This window comes from Oncorhynchus mykiss, chromosome 4 (assembly GCF_013265735.2).
Source record: "Oncorhynchus mykiss isolate Arlee chromosome 4, USDA_OmykA_1.1, whole genome shotgun sequence".
Lineage (NCBI taxonomy): Eukaryota > Metazoa > Chordata > Actinopteri > Salmoniformes > Salmonidae > Oncorhynchus > Oncorhynchus mykiss.
Window position 1 is genome coordinate 40,805,716 of NC_048568.1, and position 26,461 is coordinate 40,832,176.

Here is a 26,461-nt window from a genome sequence, read left to right on the forward strand (position 1 = left end):
GTCTATAATTATAGTACTTACTAGGACTGTGATGATACCAGTCTATAATTATAGTACTTACTAGGACTGTGATACCAGTCTATAATTATAGTACTTACTAGGGCTGTGATGATACCAGTCTATAATTATAGTACTTACTAGGGCTGTGATGATACCAGTCTATAATTATAGTACTTACTAGGGATGTGATGATACCAGTCTATAATTATAGTACTTACTAGGACTGTGATGATACCAGTCTATAATTATAGTATGTATGTATGGAACACATGTTGTGATATAGCCTGGTACTAAACCTGCTGTATGTAACATATGTTGTGATATAGCCTGGTACTAAACCTGCTGTATGGAACATATGTTGTGATATAGCCTGGTACTAAACCTGCTGTATGGAACATATGTTGTGATATAGCCTGGTACTAAACCTGCTGTATGGAACATATGTTGTGATATAGCCTGGCACTAAACCTGCTGTATGGAACATATGTTGTGATATAGCCTGGTACTAAACCTGCTGTATGGAACACATGTTGTGATATAGCCTGGTACTAAACCTGCTGTATGGAACATATGTTGTGATATAGCCTGGTACTAAACCTGCTGTATGGAACATATGTTGTGATATAGCCTGGTACTAAACCTGCTGTATGGAACACATGTTGTGATATAGCCTGGTACTAAACCTGCTGTATGGAACATATGTTGTGATATAGCCTGGTACTAAACCTGCTGTATGGAACATATGTTGTGATATTGCCTGGTACTAAACCTGCTGTATGGAACATAGGTTGTGATATAGCCTGGTACTATAACCTGCTGTATGGAACACATGTTGTGATATAGCCTGGTACTAAACCTGCTGTATGGAACACATGTTGTGATATAGCCTGGTACTAAACCTGCTGTATGGAACATATGTTGTGATATAGCCTGGTACTAAACCTGCTGTATGGAACATATGTTGTGATATAGCCTGGTACTAAACCTGCTGTATGGAACATATGTTGTGATATAGCCTGGTACTAAACCTGCTGTATGGAACACATGTTGTGATATAGCCTGGTACTAAACCTGCTGTATGGAACACATGTTGTGATATAGCCTGGTACTAAACCTGCTGTATGGAACATATGTTGTGATATAGCCTGGTACTAAACCTGCTGTATGGAACATATGTTGTGATATAGCCTGGTACTAAACCTGCTGTATGGAACATATGTTGTGATATAGCCTGGTACTAAACCTGCTGTATGGAACACATGTTGTGATATAGCCTGGTACTAAACCTGCTGTATGGAACATATGTTGTGATATAGCCTGGTACTAAACCTGCTGTATGGAACATATGTTGTGATATAGCCTGGTACTAAACCTGCTGTATGGAACATATGTTGTGATATAGCCTGGTACTATAACCTGCTGTATGGAACACATGTTGTGATATAGCCTGGTACTATAACCTGCTGTATGGAACATATGTTGTGATATAGCCTGGTACTATAACCTGCTGTATGGAACATATGTTGTGATATAGCCTGGTACTATAACCTGCTGTATGGAACATATGTAACATAGCCTGGAAAATAACTACATGCTACTTTGGATGATTCCAACATTAAGGCTGTTTCCCTGAAGGAGTTCAATCTGCTTGGTGTTTTGTTTCTTTGCCTCATACTAATGAGTATGGTGATACTGGGATCGTCCCGGCCCTAACATACACACACACACACACACACACATCGCAAAACACAGTACACACACACACACACAGTACACACACACAGTACACACACACAGTACACACAGTAATCATACACACCACAATGCACAGTGCACACACAACGTAATGGTACACACACACACACACACACATCACAGTACACACAGTAATCATACACACCACAATGCAACGTACACACACAACGTAATGGTACACACACACACACATCACAGTACACAAGTCTCTCTCTCTCACCTGTATTTGTGGCTTGTTAAATGTCATCTGAGACGTTAACACATTGTACAAAGAAACACACAGTGTTCTGTATCAACGCCGTAGTCAGTGATGATACGGTCTCTCTGTCTACAGTACGTGTGTGAATGGCTCTTCAGTCACCAACCCAGTCCAGCTTCACCATGGAGACCGGATCTTGTGGGGAAACAACCACTTCTTCAGGTCTGCCTGTTCACACTGTGGGGATGGGTTTGCCTGTGTATTGTTTAATAACAACATCTATAGATGTTATTAATCTGTTGATGTCTGAAATGTATACCTCATGATTTCTCTCACTCTCTCTCTCTCTCTCACCCTTTCTCTCTCTCTCTCTCTCTCACCCTCTCTCTCTCTCACCCTTTCTCTCTCTCTCACCCTTTCTCTCTCTCTCACCCTTTCTCTCTCTCTCACCCTTTCTCTCTCTCTCACTTACCCTTTCTCTCTCTCTCTCACCCTTTCTCTCTCTCTCACCCTCTCTCTCTCACCCTTTCTCTCTCTCTCTCACCCTTTCTCTCTCTCTCACCCTTTCTCTCTCTCTCTCACCCTTTCTCTCTCACCCTTTTTCTCTCTCTCACCCTTTCTCTCTCTCTCTCACCCTTTCTCTCTCTCTCTCACCCTTTCTCTCTCACCCTTTTTCTCTCTCTCTCACCCTCTCTCTCTCTCTCTCACCCTTTCTCTCTCTCTCTCACCCTTTCTCTCTCTCTCACCCTTTCTCTCTCCTCATTCTACCCCCCAGGATCAACCTGCCCAGACACCTGGCCCATGCGGGGGGTGAGGATGAGGCGGGTGGTGTGATGAAGAATTGCCTCAGTACTGACCAGTTGGAAGTGGACTTTGATACGGTCAGCAATGTGTCCAGTGAGGTCAGCTTTGGCTACGAGTTCGCCCAGACAGAGGTCATGATGAAGGGCATGGGCAGCGATGGTGAGTTCCTTTTCCTCCTCATCTTCTGAGGGATACAGAGGAAGAGGTCTCATTCAAAATGAAACACTATTCAACTCAGCAGCCTATTCAAGGACTTGGTGCTTTCAAAGATCCATTCACTTTTCCCAGCATTCATAACTAATCTCCCCCCACCTGCCCCCCCCCCCCCCCTCCTGCTCTCCCCCCCTCCTGCTCTCCCCCCCTCCTGCTCTCCCCCCCTCCTGCTCCTCCCCCCTCCTGCTCTCCCCCCCTCCTGCTCTCCCCCCCCTCCTGCTCTCCCCCCCTCCTGCTCTCCCCCCCTCCTGCTCTCCCCCCCTCCTGCTCTCCCCCCCCTCCCGTTCTCTCCCCCCCCCCTGCTCCCCCCCCACGCTCTCCTCCCCCCACGCTCTCCTCCCCCCACGCTCTCCTCCCCTCCCGCTCTCCCCTCCCGCTCTCCCCCCCTCCCGCTCTCCCCCCCTCCCGTTCTCTCCCCCCCCCCTGCTCCCCCCCCACGCTCTCCTCCCCTCCCGCTCTCCCCTCCTGCTCTCCCCCCCTCCTGCTCTCCCCCCCCTCCCGTTCTCTCCCCCCCCCTGCTCCCCCCCCACGCTCTCCTCCCCTCCCGCTCTCCCCTCCCGCTCTCCCCCCCTCCCGCTCTCCCCCCCTGCCCTCCCGCTCTCCCTCCCGCTCTCCCCCGCTTTCCTCCCGCTATCCCTCCCGCTCTCCCTCCCTCCCGCTTTCCCTCCCCCTCCCGCTCTCCCTCCCCCCCCGCTTTCCTCCCGCTCTCCCCCCTCCCGCTCTCCCTCCCCCTCGCGCTCTCCCCCCTCCCTCCCTCTCAGACCCCATGCAGTCTGTCCTCCAGACGTTGGAGCGACAGCACGAGGAGGAGAAGAGGACGGCTCTGGAGCGACAGAGACAGATGTACGAGCAGGAGCTGCTGCAGCTGAGGAAGCGGCTCCCTCCTGCAGAGAATCACACTCTGCTGCTGCCGAGCCCTGGGCCTGCAGACCTGGAGCCAGCCGGTCCCTCAGCAGCATCGATCGCATCATCACCCTGCGCCCAGACACGCATGCGGAGATGGAGCGAGGACAGGTGAGGTGTCAGGATGTCAAAGTCTGAAACCCAAATAGACCCCGTATGTCTTGGTACTTTGTCTGTCTGGAAACATTGGATCACAGACAATTCATTAATTCATTAACCACATTATCATATCAGTACCTGACTACTTTTTCCCAATGTTTTGTCCTGTTGACCTGTCCTTCTCCATGCCAGAGAGGCAGGGATGATGACTCCTCTGTGTAGATGAGAGGCAGGGATGATGACTCCTCTGTGTAGATGAGAGGCAGGCAGGGATGATGACTCCTCTGTGTAGATGAGAGGCAGGCAGGGATGATGACTCCTCTGTGTAGATGAGAGGCAGGCAGGGATGATGACTCCTCTGTGTAGATGAGAGGCAGGCAGGGATGACGACTCCTCTGTGTAGATGAGAGGCAGGCAGGGATGACGACTCTTCTGTGTTGATGAGAGGCAGGGATGACGACTCCTCTGTGTAGATGAGAGGCAGGGATGACGACTCCTCTGTGTAGATGAGAGGCAGGCAGGGATGATGACTCCTCTGTGTAGATGAGAGGCAGGGATGATGACTCCTCTGTGTAGATGAGAGGCAGGGATGACGACTCCTCTGTGTAGATGAGAGGCAGGCAGGGATGACGACTCCTCTGTGTAGATGAGAGGCAGGCAGGGATGACGACTCCTCTGTGTAGATGAGAGGCAGGCAGGGATGACGACTCCTCTGTGTAGATGAGAGGCAGGCAGGGATGACGACTCCTCTGTGTAGATGAGATTCAGGCAGGGATGACGACTCCTCTGTGTAGATGAGAGGCAGGCAGGGATGACGACTCCTCTGTGTAGATGAGAGGCAGGCAGGGATGACGACTCCTCTGTGTAGATGAGAGGCAGGCAGGGATGACGACTCTTCTGTGTTGATGAGAGGCAGGGATGACGACTCCTCTGTGTAGATGAGAGGCAGGGATGACGACTCCTCTGTGTAGATGAGAGGCAGGCAGGGATGACGACTCCTCTGTGTTGATGAGAGGCAGGGATGATGACTCCTCTGTGTAGATGAGAGGCAGGGATGACGACTCCTCTGTGTAGATGAGGCAGGCAGGGATGACGACTCCTGTGTGTAGATGAGAGGCAGGCAGGGATGACGACTCCTCTGTGTAGATGAGAGGCAGGGATGACGACTCCTCTGTGTAGATGAGAGGCAGGGATGACGACTCCTCTGTGTAGATGAGAGGCAGGGATGATGACTCCTCTCATAAAGGTTTTCAATGTAAAGATGTAAAGCCATTTCAAGTGTTCTATTTCAGTAATAAGACCATGGGGGGGGGGGGGGGGGGGGGGGGTTATATGGGTTTATATGGGTTTATATGGGTTTATATGGCCAATATACCACAAACCCCAGAGGTGCCTTATTGTTAGTATAAACTGGTTACCAACGTAATTAGAGCAGTAAAAATACATGTTTTGTCATACCTGTGATATATGGTCTGATATACCACGGCTTTCAGCCAACCAGCATTCAGGGCCAGTTCATAATGTCAGCTGTGTACAGTCAACAGCAAGGTTCAATTGTAGTTACAGTACGAATAGTATGGGAAGATAAATACATAGATAAATATTGGTGGTATTTACAATGTTGTTTGTCCTCTACTGCTTGTCCTTTTATCATGGCAACAAGCTCTGTCTCTCTCTGTGTCTCTCTGTGTCTCTCTGTGTCTCTCTGTGTCTCTCTGTGTCTCTCTGTGTCTCTCTGTCTCTCTCTGTCTCTCTGTCTCTGTCTCTCTCTGTCTCTCTCTCTCTGTGTCTCTCTGTGTGTCTCTCTCTCTGTCGGTCTGTTATCTCTCTGTCGGTCTGTTATCTCTCTGCCTCCCCCTGTAGAGAGGCCATGATGACTCGTAGACTGAGGGAAGAGATCGTCAGAGCTAACCTGCTGGTCCTGTAACTAACCCTCTGTGTCTCTCTCTGTGCTTTAGAGAGGCCATGATGACTCGTAGACTGAGGGAAGAGATCGTCAGAGCTAACCTGCTGGTCCTGTAACTAACCCTCTGTGTCTCTCTCTGTGCTTTAGAGAGGCCATGATGACTCGTAGCCTGCGTAGACTGAGGGAAGAGATCGTCAGAGCTAACCTGCTGGTCCTGTAACTAACCCTCTGTATCTCTCTCTGTGCTTTAGAGAGGCCATGATGACTCGTAGCCTGCGTAGACTGAGGGAAGAGATCGTCAGAGCTAACCTGCTAGTCCTGTAACTAACCCTCTGTGTCTCTCTCTGTGCTTTAGAGAGGCCATGATGACTCGTAGACTGAGGGAAGAGATCGTCAGAGCTAACCTGCTAGTCCTGTAACTAACCCTCTGTGTCTCTCTCTGTGCTTTAGAGAGGCCATGATGACTCGTAGCCTGCGTAGACTGAGGGAGCAGATCGTCAGAGCTAACCTGCTAGTCCTGTAACTAACCCTCTGTGTCTCTCTCTGTGCTTTAGAGAGGCCATGATGACTCGGAGCCTGCGTAGACTGAGGGAGCAGATCGTCAGAGCTAACCTGCTGGTCCTGTAACTAACCCTCTGTGTCTCTCTCTGTGCTTTAGAGAGGCCATGATGACTCGTAGCCTGCGTAGACTGAAGGAGCAGATCGTCAGAGCTAACCTGCTGGTGCAGGAGGCAGGCTTCATAGCTGAGGAACTCAACAAGAGGACGGAGTACCTAGTCACACTGCAAATACCTGCTGCTAACCTCGACGCCAACAGGAAGGTCGGTGTCGGGTGTGTGTGTGTGTGTGGCTGCGTGATAACATTATCAGCTTTACATACAGTACGGTGTGTGTCAATGTTTGTCCACGGAGGTGTGTGTGTGTGTTCACATGTTTTAAAACAGTGTGCCTACCAAAACAGCACTGTCAAGTCTGGTCTACATTGAGCCCCTGTGAGGTGTTGGCCCCTTGCCATGTGTGTTTAGTTTAGGCAGTGCTGTGGTGCAGGACAGCGGGGGGCGGTGCTGAGTGAGCCTGTGGTGCAGGACAGTGGGAGGCGGTGCTGAGTGAGCCTGTGGTGCAGGACAGCGGGCGACGGTGTTGAGTGAGCCTGTGGTGCAGGACAGTGGGAGGCGGTGCTGAGTGAGCCTGTGGTGCAGGACAGCGGGGGGCGGTGCTGAGTGAGCCTGTGGTGCAGGACAGCGGGGGGCGGTGCTGAGTGAGCCTGTGGTGCAGGACAGCGGGAGGCGGTGCTGAGTGAGCCTGTGGTGCAGGACAGCGGGAGGCGGTGCTGAGTGAGCCTGTGGTACAGGACAGCGGGAGGCGGTGCTGAGTGAGCCTGTGGTGCAGGACAGCGGGAGGCGGTGCTGAGTGAGCCTGTGGTACAGGACAGCGGGAGGCGGTGCTGAGTGAGCCTGTGGTGCAGGACAGCGGGAGGCGGTGCTGAGTGAGCCTGTGGTACAGGACAGCGGGAGGCGGTGCTGAGTGAGCCTGTGGTGCAGGACAGCGGGAGGCGGTGCTGAGTGAGCCTGTGGGAGTAAGGGTGAAGATAAGTTTTTTTTTTAAACCATGTACAGTTGAAGTGAGAAGTTTACATACACCTTAGCAAAATACATTTAAACTCACTTTTTCACAATTCCTGACATTAAATCCTAGTATAAATGATCTGTTTTAGGTCATTTAGGATCACCACTTTATTTTAAGAATTTGAAATGTCAGAATAATGGAAGACCCATTTGTGACCAAGCTTTAACTTCCTGACTGATGTCTTGAGGTGTTGCTTCAATATATCCATATAATTTTCCTACCTCATGAAGCCATCTATTTTGTGAAGTGCACCAGTCCCTCCTGCAGCAAAGCACCCCCACAACATGATGCTGCCACCCCCGTGCTTCACGGTTGGGATGGTGTTCTTTGGCTTGCAAGCCTCCCCCTTTTTCCTCCAAACATAACAATGGTCATTATGGCCAAACAGTTCTATTATTGTTTCATCAGACCAGAGGACATTTCTCCAAAAAGTATGTTCTTTCTCCCCATGTGCAGTTGCAAACAGTGGTCTGGCTTTTATATGGCGGTGTTGGAGCAGTGGCTTCTTCCTTGCTGAGCGGCCTTTCAGGTTGTGTCGAGATAGGACTCGTTTTACTCTGGATATAGATACTTTTGTACCTGTGTCCTCCAGCATCTTCACAAGGTCCTTTGCTGTTGTTCTGGGATTGATTTGCACTTTTCACACCAAAGTACATTCATCTCTAGGAGACAGAACGCATCTCCTTCCTGAGCGGTATGACGGCTGCGTGGTCCCATGGTGTTTATACTAGCGTAGATTAAAGTGGTACCTTCAGGTGTTTGTAAATTGCTCCCAAGGATGAACCAGACTTGTTGAGGTCTAAAAAAACAAGACTAATTTCTTTAGATTTTCTCATGATGTCAAGCAAAGAGGCACTGAGTTTGATGGTAAGGCCTTGAAATACAGCCACAGGTACACCTCCAATTGACTCAAATAATGTCAGAAGCTTGGAATTGTGATACAGTGAAATAATCTGTCTGTGAACAATTGTTGGAAAAATTACTTGTCATGCACAAAGTAGATGTCCTAACCGACTTGCCAAAACTATTGTTTGTTTACAAGAAATATGTGGAGTGGTTGAAAAAAGTGTATGTAAACTTCCTACTTCAACTGTATATACACACACAAACCCTTTCTCCGCTCTCTTTCTTTCTCTCGCTCTCTCTGTCTCGCTCTCTCGCCCTTTCTCTCTTTCTCTCGCCCTTTCTCTCTTTCTCTCGCCCTTTCTCTCGCCCTTTCTCTCGCTCTTTCTCTCGCTCTTTCTCTCGCTCTTTCTCTCGCTCTTTCTCTCGCTCTTTCTCTCGCTCTTTCTCTCGCTCTTTCTCTCGCTCTTTCTCTCGCTCTTTCTCTCGCTCTTTCTCTCGCTCTTTCTCTCGCTCTTTCTCTCGCTCTTTCTCTCGCTCTTTCTCTCGCTCTTTCTCTCGCTCTTTCTCTCGCTCTTTCCTTCTCTTTCTCTCGCTCTTTCCTTCTCTTTCTCTCGCTCTTTCCTTCTCTTTCTCTCGCTCTTTCCTTCTCTTTCTCTCGCTCTTTCCTTCTCTTTCTCTCGCTCTTTCCTTCTCTTTCTCTCGCTCTCTCTGTCTCGCTCTCTCGCCCTTTCTCTCTTTCTCTCGCCCTTTCTCTCTTTCTCTCGCCCTTTCTCTCGCCCTTTCTCTCGCTCTTTCTCTCGCTCTTTCTCTCGCTCTTTCTCTCGCTCTTTCTCTCGCTCTTTCTCTCGCTCTTTCTCTCGCTCTTTCTCTCGCTCTTTCTCTCTCTCTTTCTCTCGCTCTTTCTCTCGCTCTTTCTCTCGCTCTTTCTCTCGCTCTTTCTCTCGCTCTTTCTCTCGCTCTTTCTCTCGCTCTTTCTCTCGCTCTTTCTCTCGCTCTTTCCTTCTCTTTCTCTCGCTCTTTCCTTCTCTTTCTCTCGCTCTTTCCTTCTCTTTCTCTCGCTCTTTCCTTCTCTTTCTCTCGCTCTTTCCTTCTCTTTCTCTCGCTCTTTCCTTCTCTTTCTCTCGCTCTTTCTCTCGCTCTTTCTCTCGCTCTTTCTCTCGCTCTTTCTCTCGCTCTTTCTCTCGCTCTTTCTCTCGCTCTTTCTCTCGCTCTTTCTCTCTCTCTTTCTCTCGCTCTTTCTCTCGCTCTTTCTCTCGCTCTTTCTCTCGCTCTTTCTCTCGCTCTTTCTCTCGCTCTTTCTCTCGCTCTTTCTCTCGCTCTTTCTCTCGCTCTTTCTCTCGCTCTTTCTCTCGCTCTTTCCTTCTCTTTCTCTCGCTCTTTCCTTCTCTTTCTCTCGCTCTTTCCTTCTCTTTCTCTCGCTCTTTCCTTCTCTTTCTCTCGCTCTTTCCTTCTCTTTCTCTCGCTCTTTCCTTCTCTTTCTCTCGCTCTTTCCTTCTCTTTCTCTCGCTCTTTCCTTCTCTTTCTCTTTCCCTCTCTCTATCTCTATCTATCTATCTACACAGCGTGATGCGGTGCTAAGTGAGCCCGCGGTGCAGGTGAGACGTAAGGGTAAAGGGAAACAGATCTGGGCTCTGGAGAAGATGGAGAATAGACTGGTGGACATGAGAGAACTGTACCAGGAATGGAAAGACTACGATGAAGACAACCCTGTGAGTCCCTCTTTCTCTCCCCCTTTCCTCACACCGTCTCCATCTCTCTCCCCCTTTCCTCACCCACTGTCTCCCCCTTTCTCTCCCCCTTTCCTCACCCACTGTCTCCCCCTCTCCTCACCCACGTCTCCCTTTCTCTCCCCCTTTCCTCACACTCTCCCTTTCTCTCTCCCCCTTTCCTCACAGTCTCCCTTTCTCTCTCCCCCTTTCCTCACACCGTCCCCCTCTCTCTCTCCCCCTTTCCTCACACCGTCTCCCTTTCTCTCTCCCCCTTTCCTCACACCGTCCCCCTCTCTCTCCCCCTTTCCTCACACCTTCCCCCTCTCTCCCCCTTTCCTCACACCGTCTCCCTTTCTCTCTCCCCCTTTCCTCACACCGTCTTTCTTTCTCTCTCCCCCTTTCCTCACACCGTCCCCCTCTCTCTCCCCCTTTCCTCACACCGTTCCCCTCTCTCTCCCCCTTTCCTCACACCGTTCCCCTCTCTCTCCCCCTTTCCTCACACCGTCCCACTCTCTCTCCCCCTTTCCTCACACCGTCCCCCTCTCTCTCCCCCTTTCCTCACACCTTCCCCCTTTCTCTCCCCCTTTCCTCACACCGTCTCCCTCTCTCTCCCCCTTTCCTCACACCGTCCCCCTCTCTCTCCCCCTTTCCTTACCCACTGTCTCCCCCTTAACTCACCCCCCCCGTCTCTCTCTCTCCCCTGGTCTCTGTCTAGGTAATGCGTTCCTACTTCAAGCGTGCCGACCCGTTCTTCGACGAGCAGGAGAACCACAGTCTGATAGGAGTGGCCAACGTTTTTCTGGCCTGTCTCTTCTACGACGTCAAGCTGCAGTACGCTGTACCCATCATCAACCAGAAGGGAGAGGTACGGCCGTGTGTGTGACTGTGTGTGTGTTCGTGTTCTACAAAGGTAGTACGCTACCTTTGTAGTACCTGCAGTACGCTATACCCAGCAACCAGAAGGGAGAGGTACGGCCGTGTGTGTGTGTTTGACTGAGATGTCTGTCTGTCTTCCTGTTAGGTTGCAGGGCGTCTACATGTGGAGGTGTGGCGAGGGAGCGAGGGGCTGGAGAAAGGAGAGACCAGTCCAGATGGCGAGACACAGGAACGCAAAATAGAGTGTGTGGTAAGAGACAACATCAGGTCCTGAAACACATAGATGGATATCAGACACACTGAAATGTCAGGTCCTGAAACACATAGATGCACATCAGACAGACACACTGAAATGTCAGGTCCTGAAACACATAGATGCACATCAGACAGACACACTGAAATGTCAGGTCCTGAAACACAGATGGCGTGTCTAGTTTTTGACTCTATTTAGCGATCGCTACTAGGTCCTGTAAATAGTCCAAAATCAGTTCCCACCACGTTACACCCAGTGAATCCTTGGATGCTAAGAATTTAAAATGGAGTAATGTAATGTAATATGTCATATGTAATGTAGTATGTAATGTCATATGTCATATGTAATGTAATATGTAATATGTAATATGTAATGTAATATGTAATATGTCATATGTAATGTAATATGTAATATGTAATGTAATATGTAATATGTAATGTAATATGTAATGTAATATGTCATATGTAATGTAATATGTAATGTAATATGTAATATGTAATATGTAATGTAATATGTAATGTAATATGTAATATGTAATGTAATATGTAATGTAATATGTAATGTAATATGTAATGTAATATGTAATGTAATATGTAATATGTAATATGTAATGTAATATGTAATATGTCATATGTAATGTAATATGTAATATGTAATATGTAATGTAATATGTCATATGTAATGTAATATGTAATATGTAATGTAATATGTAATATGTAATGTAATATGTAATGTAATATGTAATGTGTAATATGTAGTGTAATATGTAATATGTAATGTAATATGTAATATGTAATGTAATATGTCATATGTAATATGTAATATGTCATATGTAATGTAATATGTCATATGTAATGTAATATGTCATATGTAATGTAATATGTCATATGTAATATGTAATGTAATATGTCATATGTAATATGTAATGTAATATGTAATATGTAATGTAATATGTAATATGTAATGTAATATGTAATATGTAATGTAATATGTAATGTAATATGTAATATGTAATGTAATATGTAATATGTAATGTAATATGTAATATGTAATGTAATATGTCATATGTAATATGTAATATGTCATATGTAATGTAATATGTCATATGTAATGTAATATGTCATATGTAATGTAATATGTCATATGTAATATGTCATATGTAATATGTCATATGTAATATGTCATATGTAATGTAATATGTCATATGTAATATGTAATATGTCATATGTCATATGTAATATGTAATATGTCATATGTAATATGTAATATGTCATATGTCATATGTAATATGTCATATGTAATATGTAATGTAATATGTCATATGTAATATGTAATGTCATATGTAATATGTCATATGTAATATGTAATATGTCATATGTAATGTAATATGTCATATGTAATGTAATATGTCATATGTAATATGTAATGTAATATGTCATATGTAATATGTAATATGTCATATGTAATATGTCATATGTAATATGTCATATGTAATATGTCATATGTCATATGTAATATGTAATATGTCATATGTAATATGTAATATGTCATATGTAATGTAATATGTAATATGTCATATGTAATATGTCATATGTAATATGTCATATGTAATGTAATATGTAATATGTAATATGTAATATGTAATATGTAATATGTAATGTAATATGTCATATGTAATATGTAATGTAATATGTAATATGTAATATGTAATATGTAATGTAATATGTCATATGTAATGTAATATGTCATATGTAATATGTCATATGTAATGTAATATGTCATATGTAATATGTCATATGTAATATGTCATATGTAATATGTAATATGTCATATGTAATATGTCATATGTAATGTAATATGTCATATGTAATGTAATATGTCATATGTAATATGTCATATGTAATGTAATATGTCATATGTAATATGTCATATGTAATATGTAATATGTCATATGTAATATGTCATATGTAATGTAATATGTCATATGTAATATGTAATATGTCATATGTAATGTAATATGTAATATGTCATATGTAATGTAATATGTCATATGTAATATGTCATATGTAATGTAATATGTCATGTCCAGTGTCTCTGAGGGAAAGGATCTATAGTCACACTGCTGTATTATGTGTTCATAAAAACACTGTGTGTTTTGTCTCTCTCTCTCTCCTCCCTGCTCACTCTCTTCCCTCTCTCTCTCCTCCCCGCTCACTCTCTTCTCTCTCTCTCCTCCCTGCTCACTCTCTTCTCTCTCTCTCTCTCCTCCCGCTCACACTCTTCTCTCTCTCTCCTCCCTGCTCACTCTCTTCTCTCTCTCTCCTCCCTGCTCACTCTCTTCTCTCTCTCTCTCTCTCTCCTCCCTGCTCACTCTCTTCTCTCTCTCTCCTCCCGCTCACACTCTTCTCTCTCTCTCCTCCCTGCTCACTCTCTTCTCTCTCTCTCCTCCCTGCTCACTCTCTTCCCTCTCTCTCTCCTCCCCGCTCACTCTCTTCTCTCTCTCTCCTCCCTGCTCACTCTCTTCTCTCTCTCTCTCTCCTCCCGCTCACACTCTTCTCTCTCTCTCTTCCCCGCTCACTCTCTTCTCTCTCTCTCTCTCCTCCCGCTCACTCTCTTTTCTCTCTCTCCTCCCTGCTCACTCTCTTCCCTCTCTCTCCTCCCGCTCACTCTCTTCTCTCTCACTCCTCCCTGCTCACTCTCTTCTCTCTCTCTCTCTCCTCCCGCTCACACTCTTCTCTCTCTCTCCTCCCTGCTCACTCTCTTCTCTCTCTCTCTCTCCTCACGCCCACTCTCTTTTCTCTCTCTCCTCCCCGCTCACTCTCTTCTCTCTCTCTCCTCCCCGCTCACTCTCTCCTCCCCGCTCACTCTCTTCTCTCTCTCTCCTCCCCGCTCACTCTCTTCTCTCTCTCTCCTCCCCGCTCACTCTCTTCTCTCTCTCTCCTCCCCGCTCACTCTCTTCTCTCTCTCTCCTCCCCGCTCACTCTCTTCTCTCTCTCTCCTCCCCGCTCACTCTCTTCTCTCTCTCTCCTCCCCGCTCACTCTCTTCTCTCTCTCTCCTCCCCGCTCACTCTCTTCTCTCTCTCTCCTCCCCGCTCACTCTCTTCTCTCCTCCCCACTGTCTCCAGGTCAGGATCCTGCAGGCTACAGGTCTTCCTCGCCACCTGTGTAACTTTGTGTTCTGCCAGTACCATTTCTGGGGGCAGGATGAGCCTGTGTTCATTGCCCCGGAGGTGGTGCCCACACCCCCGTCAGCCACCAGCAGAGATCCCCTCTGCACCGTACTTTTCGACAGTAGCAAGGTGGGACAATTGAGTCGGGCCGGATTACTGAACTGGCACGCAGGGGGACCCCCCCCCAGATATTATATAAACATGCCATAACCATGACAAAATGTGTAGGATTGCAGAAAATTTGCTTTAAAACTGCTAAATGTTCTCTCGGCCTCATGGTAAAATTTGATAGAATTGCAGGACGTTAGCCACCCTCCTGGAGGTAGGGGCCCCGGATGTGGTCGTCCGGCCCTGAATGGGGGGAGTCACTAGATATGCCGAGGTTTGAAGGCCTTTCTATGTGTCCTTTTCTGTGTTTTTATTCGCTAAAGAGGAGTCTCTCACCACGTGACTATTGTTCCCTGAACAGTACAACAGACTTCGCTTGAAGGATCTATAATCACGCCTGACAAGGCCAGTGAAATACGCGTCTCGCTTCCACAGTTGATAAGCCCGAGGCTCGGATTCATTCCTTCGAACTTAACACCTCTCTTCACTGAGCCTAGGGTAACCGAGTGGGCTACAGAGGGGGGATTTAAACATGAACAAGCTTCCAAACTAAGTTGTGCTGGATGAAGTCTGTCCCCTTGTGGACACGGGGGGCTCCGGTAATGCCTGACGTAGCACTCCAAACGTGGAGGCACTGGCGTCGCAGTAGTGTTTTTGTGGAGGGGCTCACCGCTCACTCAGACCTGTGCTAAAGCCCCTTGCTCTGAGGCTCGGAGGTAGTTTCTTCATCTGAGGTGCAGCAAGCCCTGCTTCCTCCGCCTTCCTCCGACTTCCTCCGACTTCCTCCGACTCCAGGAATTGGAAATAGGAATGTGAGTGCCATAATGCAAAGCTAGTAAGATTAACCAACAACGCAGTTCAATAAATAGTTATAAAAAATATGTACAAAATAAAGTAAAAAATGTAATAATACAATAACAAGGCTATATACAGGGGGTACCGGTACAGAGTCAATGTGGAGGCTATATACAGGGGGTACCGGTACAGAGTCAATGTGGAGGCTATATACAGGGGGTACCGGTACAGAGTCAATGTGGAGGCTATATACAGGGGGTACCGGTACAGAGTCAATGTGGAGGCTATATACAGGAGGTACCGGTACAGAGTCAATGTGGAGGCTATATACAGGGGGTACCGGTACAGAGTCAATGTGGAGGCTATATACAGGGGGTACCGGTACAGAGTCAATGTGGAGGCTATATACAGGGGGTACCGGTACAGAGTCAATGTGGAGGCTATATACAGGGGATACCGGTACAGAGTCAATGTGGAGACTATATACAGGGGGTACCGGTACAGAGTCAATGTGGAGACTATATACAGGGGGTACCGGTACAGAGTCTATGTGGAGGCTATATACAGGGGGTACCGGTACAGAGTCAATGTGGAGACTATATACAGGGGGTACCGGTACAGAGTCAATGTGGAGACTATATACAGGGGGTACCGGTACAGAGTCAATGTGGAGGCTATATACAGGGGGTACCGGTACAGAGTCAATGTGGAGACTATATACAGGGTATTACGGTACAGAGTCAATGTGGAGGCTACATACAGGGGGTACCGGTACAGAGTCAATGTGGAGACTATATACAGGGGGTACCGGTACAGAGTCAATGTGGAGACTATATACAGGGGGTACCGGTACAGAGTCAATGTGGAGACTATATACAGGGGGTACCGGTACAGAGTCAATGTGGAGACTATATACAGGGGGTACCGGTACAGAGTCAATGTGGAGACTATATACAGGGGGTACCGGTACAGAGTCAATGTGGAGGCTATATACAGGGGGTACCGGTACAGAGTCAATGTGGAGACTATATACAGGGTATTACGGTACAGAGTCAATGTGGAGGCTACATACAGGGGGTACCGGTACAGAGTCAATGTGGAGGCTACATACAGGGGGTACCGGTACAGAGTCAATGTGGAGGCTACATACAGGGGGTACCGGTACAGAGTCAATGTGGAGGCTACATACAGGGGGTACCGGTACAGAGTCAATGTGGAGGCTACATACAGGGGGTACCGGTACAGAGTCAATGTGGAGGCTACATACAGGGGGTACCGGTACAGAGTCAATGTGGAGGCTATATACAGGGGGTACCGGTACAGAGTCAATGTGGAGGCTATATACAGGGGGTACCGGTACAGAGTCAATGTGGAGGCTATATACAGGGGGTACCGGTACAGAGTCAATGTGGAGGCTATATACAGGGGGTACCGGTACAGAGTCAATGTGGAGGCTATATACAGGGGATACCGGTACAGAGTCAATGTGGAGGCTATATACAGGGGGTACCGGTACAGAGTCAATGTGGAGGCTATATACAGGGGGTACCGGTACAGAGTCAATGTGGAGGCTATATACAGGGGATACCGGTACAGAGTCAATGTGGAGGCTATATACAGGGGGTACCGGTACAGAGTCAATGTGGAGGCTATATACAGGGGGTACCGGTACAGAGTCAATGTGGAGGCTATATACAGGGGGTACCGGTACAGAGTCAATGTGGAGGCTATATACAGGGGGTACCGGTACAGAGTCAATGTGGAGGCTATATACAGGGGATACCGGTACAGAGTCAATGTGGAGGCTATATACAGGGGGTACCGGTACAGAGTCAATGTGGAGGCTATATACAGGGGGTACCGGTACAGAGTCAATGTGGAGGCTATATACAGGGTATTACGGTACAGAGTCAATGTGGAGGCTATATACAGGGGGTACCAGTACAGAGTCAATGTGGAGGCTATATACAGGGGGTACCGGTACAGAGTCAATGTGGAGGCTATATACAGGGGGTACCGGTACAGAGTCAATGTGGAGGCTATATACAGGGGATACCGGTACAGAGTCAATGTGGAGGCTATATACAGGGGGTACCGGTACAGAGTCAATGTGGAGGCTATATACAGGGGGTACCGGTACAGAGTCAATGTGGAGGCTATATACAGGGGGTACCGGTACAGAGTCAATGTGGAGGCTATATACAGGGGATACCGGTACAGAGTCAATGTGGAGGCTATATACAGGGGATACCGGTACAGAGTCAATGTGGAGGCTATATACAGGGGGTACCGGTACAGAGTCAATGGGGAGGCTATATACAGGGGGTACCGGTACAGAGTCGATGTGGAGGCTATATACAGGGGGTACCGGTACAGAGTCAATGTGGAGGCTATATACAGGGGGTACCGGTACAGAGTCAATGTGGAGGCTATATACAGGGGGTACCGGTACAGAGTCAATGTGGAGGCTATATACAGGGGGTACCGGTACAGAGTCAATGTGGAGGCTATATACAGGGGATACCGGTACAGAGTAAATGTGGAGGCTATATACAGGGGATACCGGTACAGAGTAAATGTGGAGGCTATATACAGGGGATACCGGTACAGAGTAAATGTGGAGACTATATACAGGGGGTACCGGTACAGAGTCGATGTGGAGGCTATATACAGGGGGTACCGGTACAGAGTCAATGTGGAGGCTATATACAGGGGGTACCGGTACAGAGTCGATGTGGAGGCTATATACAGGGGGTACCGGTACAGAGTCGATGTGGAGGCTATATACAGGGGGTACCGGTACAGAGTCGATGTGGAGGCTATATACAGGGGGTACCGGTACAGAGTCAGTGTGGAGGCTTTATACAGGGGGTACCGGTACAGAGTCAATGTGGAGGCTATATACAGGGGGTACCGGTACAGAGTCGATGTGGAGGCTATATACAGGGGGTACCGGTACAGAGTCAGTGTGGAGGCTTTATACAGGGTATTACGGTACAGAGTCAATGTGGAGGCTATATACAGGGGGTACCGGTACAGAGTCAATGTGGAGGCTATATACAGGGGATACCGGTACAGAGTCAATGTGGAGGCTATATACAGGGGATACCGGTACAGAGTCAATGTGGAGGCTATATACAGGGGGTACCGGTACAGAGTCAATGGGGAGGCTATATACAGGGGGTACCGGTACAGAGTCGATGTGGAGGCTATATACAGGGGGTACCGGTACAGAGTCAATGTGGAGGCTATATACAGGGGGTACCGGTACAGAGTCAATGTGGAGGCTATATACAGGGGGTACCGGTACAGAGTCAATGTGGAGGCTATATACAGGGGGTACCGGTACAGAGTCAATGTGGAGGCTATATACAGGGGATACCGGTACAGAGTAAATGTGGAGGCTATATACAGGGGATACCGGTACAGAGTAAATGTGGAGGCTATATACAGGGGATACCGGTACAGAGTAAATGTGGAGGCTATATACAGGGGATACCGGTACAGAGTAAATGTGGAGACTATATACAGGGGGTACCGGTACAGAGTCGATGTGGAGGCTATATACAGGGGGTACCGGTACAGAGTCAATGTGGATGCTATATACAGGGGGTACCGGTACAGAGTCGATGTGGAGGCTATATACAGGGGGTACCGGTACAGAGTCGATGTGGAGGCTATATACAGGGGGTACCGGTACAGAGTCGATGTGGAGGCTATATACAGGGGGTACCGGTACAGAGTCAGTGTGGAGGCTTTATACAGGGGGTACCGGTACAGAGTCAATGTGGAGGCTATATACAGGGGGTACCGGTACAGAGTCGATGTGGAGGCTATATACAGGGGGTACCGGTACAGAGTCAGTGTGGAGGCTTTATACAGGGTATTACGGTACAGAGTCAATGTGGAGGCTATATACAGGGGGTACCGGTACAGAGTCAATGTGGAGGCTATATACAGGGGGTACCGGTACAGAGTCAGTGTGGAGGCTATATACAGGGGGTACCGGTACAGAGTCAATGTGGAGGCTATATACAGGGGGTACCGGTACAGAGTCAATGTGGAGGCTATATACAGGGTATTACGGTACAGAGTCAATGTGGAGGCTATATACAGGGGGTACCGGTACAGAGTCAATGTGGAGGCTACATACAGGGGGTACCGGTACAGAGTCAATGTGGAGGCTACATACAGGGGGTACCGGTACAGAGTCAATGTGGAGGCTACATACAGGGGGTACCGGTACAGAGTCAATGTGGAGGCTACATACAGGGGGTACCGGTACAGAGTCAATGTGGAGGCTACATACAGGGGGTACCGGTACAGAGTCAATGTGGAGGCTATATACAGGGGGTACCGGTACAGAGTCAATGTGGAGGCTATATACAGGGGGTACCGGTACAGAGTCAATGTGGAGGCTATATACAGGGGGTACCGGTACAGAGTCAATGTGGAGGCTATATACAGGGGGTACCGGTACAGAGTCAATGTGGAGGCTATATACAGGGGATACCGGTACAGAGTCAATGTGGAGGCTATATACAGGGGGTACCGGTACAGAGTCAATGTGGAGGCTATATACAGGGGGTACCGGTACAGAGTCAATGTGGAGGCTATATACAGGGGATACCGGTACAGAGTCAATGTGGAGGCTATATACAGGGGGTACCGGTACAGAGTCAATGTGGAGGCTATATACAGGGGGTACCGGTACAGAGTCAATGTGGAGGCTATATACAGGGGGTACCGGTACAGAGTCAATGTGGAGGCTATATACAGGGGGTACCGGTACAGAGTCAATGTGGAGGCTATATACAGGGGATACCGGTACAGAGTCAATGTGGAGGCTATATACAGGGGGTACCGGTACAGAGTCAATGTGGAGGCTATATACAGGGGGTACCGGTACAGAGTCAATGTGGAGGCTATATACAGGGTATTACGGTACAGAGTCAATGTGGAGGCTATATACAGGGGGTACCAGTACAGAGTCAATGTGGAGGCTATATACAGGGGGTACCGGTACAGAGTCAATGTGGAGGCTATATACAGGGGGTACCGGTACAGAGTCAATGTGGAGGCTATATACAGGGGATACCGGTACAGAGTCAATGTGGAGGCTATATACAGGGGGTACCGGTACAGAGTCAATGTGGAGGCTATATACAGGGGGTACCGGTACAGAGTCAATGTGGAGGCTATATACAGGGGGTACCGGTACAGAGTCAATGTGGAGGCTATATACAGGGGATACCGGTACAGAGTCAATGTGGAGGCTATATACAGGGGATACCGGTACAGAGTCAATGTGGAGGCTATATACAGGGGGTACCGGTACAGAGTCAATGGGGAGGCTATATACAGGGGGTACCGGTACAGAGTCGATGTGGAGGCTATATACAGGGGGTACCGGTACAGAGTCAATGTGGAGGCTATATACAGGGGGTACCGGTACAGAGTCAATGTGGAGGCTATATACAGGGGGTACCGGTACAGAGTCAATGTGGAGGCTATATACAGGGGGTACCGGTACAGAGTCAATGTGGAGGCTATATACAGGGGATACCGGTACAGAGTAAATGTGGAGGCTATATACAGGGGATACCGGTACAGAGTAAATGTGGAGGCTATATACAGGGGATACCGGTACAGAGTAAATGTGGAGACTATATACAGGGGGTACCGGTACAGAGTCGATGTGGAGGCTATATACAGGGGGTACCGGTACAGAGTCAATGTGGAGGCTATATACAGGGGGTACCGGTACAGAGTCGATGTGGAGGCTATATACAGGGGGTACCGGTACAGAGTCGATGTGGAGGCTATATACAGGGGGTACCGGTACAGAGTCGATGTGGAGGCTATATACAGGGGGTACCGGTACAGAGTCAGTGTGGAGGCTTTATACAGGGGGTACCGGTACAGAGTCAATGTGGAGGCTATATACAGGGGGTACCGGTACAGAGTCGATGTGGAGGCTATATACAGGGGGTACCGGTACAGAGTCAGTGTGGAGGCTTTATACAGGGTATTACGGTACAGAGTCAATGTGGAGGCTATATACAGGGGGTACCGGTACAGAGTCAATGTGGAGGCTATATACAGGGGATACCGGTACAGAGTCAATGTGGAGGCTATATACAGGGGATACCGGTACAGAGTCAATGTGGAGGCTATATACAGGGGGTACCGGTACAGAGTCAATGGGGAGGCTATATACAGGGGGTACCGGTACAGAGTCGATGTGGAGGCTATATACAGGGGGTACCGGTACAGAGTCAATGTGGAGGCTATATACAGGGGGTACCGGTACAGAGTCAATGTGGAGGCTATATACAGGGGGTACCGGTACAGAGTCAATGTGGAGGCTATATACAGGGGGTACCGGTACAGAGTCAATGTGGAGGCTATATACAGGGGATACCGGTACAGAGTAAATGTGGAGGCTATATACAGGGGATACCGGTACAGAGTAAATGTGGAGGCTATATACAGGGGATACCGGTACAGAGTAAATGTGGAGGCTATATACAGGGGATACCGGTACAGAGTAAATGTGGAGACTATATACAGGGGGTACCGGTACAGAGTCGATGTGGAGGCTATATACAGGGGGTACCGGTACAGAGTCAATGTGGATGCTATATACAGGGGGTACCGGTACAGAGTCGATGTGGAGGCTATATACAGGGGGTACCGGTACAGAGTCGATGTGGAGGCTATATACAGGGGGTACCGGTACAGAGTCGATGTGGAGGCTATATACAGGGGGTACCGGTACAGAGTCAGTGTGGAGGCTTTATACAGGGGGTACCGGTACAGAGTCAATGTGGAGGCTATATACAGGGGGTACCGGTACAGAGTCGATGTGGAGGCTATATACAGGGGGTACCGGTACAGAGTCAGTGTGGAGGCTTTATACAGGGTATTACGGTACAGAGTCAATGTGGAGGCTATATACAGGGGGTACCGGTACAGAGTCAATGTGGAGGCTATATACAGGGGGTACCGGTACAGAGTCAGTGTGGAGGCTATATACAGGGGGTACCGGTACAGAGTCAATGTGGAGGCTATATACAGGGGGTACCGGTACAGAGTCAATGTGGAGGCTATATACAGGGTATTACGGTACAGAGTCAATGTGGAGGCTATATACAGGGGGTACCGGTACAGAGTCAATGTGGAGGCTATATACAGGGTATTACGGTACAGAGTCAATGTGGAGGCTATATACAGGGGGTACCGGTACAGAGTCAATGTGGAGGCTATATACAGGGTATTACGGTACAGAGTCAATGTGGAGGCTATATACAGGGTATTACGGTACAGAGTCAATGTGGAGGCTATATACAGGGGGTACCAGTACAGAGTCAATGTGGAGGCTATATACAGGGGGTACCGGTACAGAGTCAATGTGGAGGCTATATACAGGGGGCACCGGTACAGAGTCAATGTGGAGGCTATATACAGGGGGTACCGGTACAGAGTCAATGTGGAGGCTACATACAGGGGGTACCAGTACAGAGTCAATGTGGAGGCTATATACAGGGGGTACCGGTACAGAGTCAATGTGGAGGCTATATACAGGGGGCACCGGTACAGAGTCAATGTGGAGGCTATATACAGGGGGTACCGGTACAGAGTCAATGTGGAGGCTATATACAGGGGGTACCAGTACAGAGTCAGTGTGGAGACTATATACAGGGGGTACCGGTACAGAGTCAATGTGGAGACTATATACAGGGGGTACCGGTACAGAGTCAATGTGGAGACTATATACAGGGGGTACCGGTACAGAGTCAATGTGGAGGCTATATACAGGGGGTACCGGTACAGAGTCAATGTGGAGGCTATATACAGGGGGTACCAGTACAGAGTCAGTGTGGAGACTATATACAGGGGGTACCGGTACAGAGTCAATGTGGAGACTATATACAGGGGGTACCGGTACAGAGTCAATGTGGAGGCTATATACAGGGGGTACCAGTACAGAGTCAATGTGGAGGCTATATACAGGGGGTACCGGTACAGAGTCAATGTGGAGGCTATATACAGGGGGTACCGGTACAGAGTCAGTGTGGAGGCTATATACAGGGGGTACCGGTACAGAGTCAGTGTGGAGACTATATACAGGGGGTACCGGTACAGAGTCAATGTGGAGGCTATATACAGGGGGTACCGGTACAGAGTCAGTGTGGAGGCTATATACAGGGGGTACCGGTACAGAGTCAGTGTGGAGACTATATACAGGGGGTACCGGTACAGAGTCAATATGGAGGCTTTATACAGGGTATTACGGTACAGAGTCAATGTGGAGGCTTTATACAGGGTATTACGGTACAGAGTCAATGTGGAGGCTATATACAGGGGGTACCGGTACAGAGTCAATGTGGAGGCTATATACAGGGGGTACCGGTACAGAGTCAATGTGGAGGCTATATACAGGGGGTACCGGTACAGAGTCAATGTGGAGACTATATACAGGGGGGTACCGGTACAGAGTCAATGTGGAGGCTATATACAGGGGGGTACCGGTACAGAGTCAGTGTGGAGGCTTTATACAGGGGGTACCGGTACAGAGTCAGTGTGGAGGCTTTATACAGGGGGGTACCGGTACAGAGTCAATGTGGAGGCTATATACAGGGGGTACCGGTACAGAGTCAGTGTGGAGGCTTTATACAGGGGGGTACCGGTACAGAGTCAATGTGGAGGCTATATACAGGGGGTACCGGTACAGAGTCAATGTGGAGGCTATATACAGGGGGTACCAGTACAGAGTCAATGTGGAGGCTATATACAGGGGGTACCGGTACCGGGTCAGTGTGGAGGCTATATACAGGGGGTACCGGTACCGGGTCAGTATGGAGGCTATATACAGGGGGTACCGGTACCGGGTCAGTGTGGAGGCTATATACAGGGGGTACCGGTACCGGGTCAGTGTGGAGGCTATATACAGGGGGTACCGGTACCGGGTCAGTGTGGAGGCTATATACAGGGGGTACCGGGTCAGTGTGGAGGCTATATACAGGGGGTACCGGTACCGGGTCAGTGTGGAGGCTATATACAGGGGGTACCGGGTCAGTGTGGAGGCTATATACAGGGGGTACCGGTACCGGGTCAGTGTAGAGGCTATATACAGGGGGTACCGGGTCAGTGTGGAGGCTATATACTGGGGGTACCGGTACCGGGTCAGTGTGGAGGCTATATACAGGGGGTACCGGGTCAGTGTGGAGGCTATATACAGGGGGTACCGGTACCGGGTCAGTGTGGAGGCTATATACAGGGGGTACCGGTACCGGGTCAGTGTGGAGGCTATATACAGGGGGTACCGGGTCAGTGTGGAGGCTATATACAGGGTGTACCGGTACCGGGTCAGTGTGGAGGCTATATACAGGGGGTACCGGTACCGGGTCAGTGTGGAGGCTATATACAGGGGGTACCGGTACCGGGTCAGTGTGGAGGCTATATACAGGGGGTACCGGTACAGAGTCAATGTGGAGACTATATACAGGGTGTACCGGTACCGGGTCAGTGTGGAGGCTATATACAGGGGGTACCGGTACCGGGTCAGTGTGGAGGCTATATACAGGGGGTACCGGTACAGAGTCAATGTGGAGACTATATACAGGGGTACCGGTACCGGGTCAGTGTGGAGGCTGTATACAGGGGGTACCGGTACCGGGTCAGTGTGGAGGCTTTATACAGGGGGTACCGGTACCGGGTCAGTGTGGAGGCTGTATACAGGGGGTACCGGTACCGGGTCAGTGTGGAGGCTGTATACAGGGGGTACCGGTACCGGGTCAGTGTGGAGGCTGTATACAGGGGGTACCGGTACCGGGTCAGTGTGGAGGCTGTATACAGGGGGTACCGGTACCGGGTCAGTGTGGAGGCTATATACAGGGGGTACCGGTACCGGGTCAGTGTGGAGGCTATATACAGGGGGTACCGGTACCGGGTCAGTGTGGAGGCTATATACAGAGGGTACCGGTACCGGGTCAGTGTGGAGGCTATATACAGGGGGTACCGGTACCGGGTCAGTGTGGAGGCTATATACAGGGGGTACCGGTACCGGGTCAGTGTGGAGGCTATATACAGGGGGTACCGGTACCGGGTCAGTGTGGAGGCTTTATACAGGGGGTACCGGTACCGGGTCAGTGTGGAGGCTGTATACAGGGGGTACCGGTACCGGGTCAGTGTGGAGGCTGTATACAGGGGGTACCGGTACCGGGTCAGTGTGGAGGCTGTATACAGGGGGTACCGGTACCGGGTCAGTGTGGAGGCTGTATACAGGGGGTACCGGTACCGGGTCAGTGTGGAGGCTGTATACAGGGGGTACCGGTACCGGGTCAGTGTGGAGGCTGTATACAGGGGGTACCGGTACCGGGTCAGTGTGGAGGCTGTATACAGGGGGTACCAGTACCGGGTCAGTGTGGAGGCTGTATACAGGGGGTACCGGTACCGGGTCAGTGTGGAGGCTGTATACAGGGGGTACCGGTACCGGGTCAGTGTGGAGGCTGTATACAGGGGGTACCGGTACCGGGTCAGTGTGGAGGCTGTATACAGGGGGTACCGGTACCGGGTCAGTGTGGAGGCTATATACAGGGGGTACCGGTACCGGGTCAGTGTGGAGGCTATATACAGGGGGTACCGGGTCAGTGTGGAGGCTATATACAGGGGGTACCGGGTCAGTGTGGAGGCTATATACAGGGGGTACCGGGTCAGTGTGGAGGCTATATACATGGGGTACCGATACCGGATCAGTGTGGAGGCGATGTACAGGGGGTACCGGTACCGGGTGTGTGTAGGTAATCATTCAGCCAGGTTACCTGGGCATAGGGATTATGTCTGCTAGAAACATGTAGGTATTACAGACTCGGTCAGGGAGAGGTTGTAAATGTCATTGAAGACACTTGACAGTTGGTCCGCGCACACTTCGAGTACACATCCTGGTAATCCGTCTGGCCTTCGGCTTTATGAATGTTTACCTGTTTAAAGGTCTTGCTCACATCGGCTACGTAGAGGGTTGTCTAGTTGGTATAATTGATTCGGGAGACAGAAGCATGAATGCGTAATAGTTTTTTTTTATTGTACCCAAACGATGGTGTGCCGTGTATAGGCAAGGGACGAAGACCAAACAAACACTATACAAAAACACAGGGTTGGAACCCAAACAAAAGAGCGAGGAGTACCTTGAATAAA

General features: G+C 49.0%; 1 protein-coding gene across 4 annotated transcripts in view; it reads left to right on the forward strand.

The window, feature by feature from the left end:
* The window catches only part of LOC110521111 (kinesin-like protein KIF13B), an 89,837-nt gene that overhangs the window by 27,358 nt on the left and 36,018 nt on the right, over positions 1–26,461 (forward strand). For all 4 annotated transcript variants that reach the window (XM_036976322.1, XM_036976321.1, XM_036976323.1 and 1 more), the window contains 8 exons: positions 2,090–2,176; positions 2,730–2,917; positions 3,733–3,985; positions 6,538–6,700; positions 9,914–10,060; positions 10,776–10,925; positions 11,082–11,186; positions 14,315–14,488. In XM_036976322.1, coding sequence (XP_036832217.1) covers positions 2,090–2,176; positions 2,730–2,917; positions 3,733–3,985; positions 6,538–6,700; positions 9,914–10,060; positions 10,776–10,925; positions 11,082–11,186; positions 14,315–14,488 — 1,267 coding nt within the window. The remainder of the gene's footprint in view (positions 1–2,089; positions 2,177–2,729; positions 2,918–3,732; positions 3,986–6,537; positions 6,701–9,913; positions 10,061–10,775; positions 10,926–11,081; positions 11,187–14,314; positions 14,489–26,461) is intronic.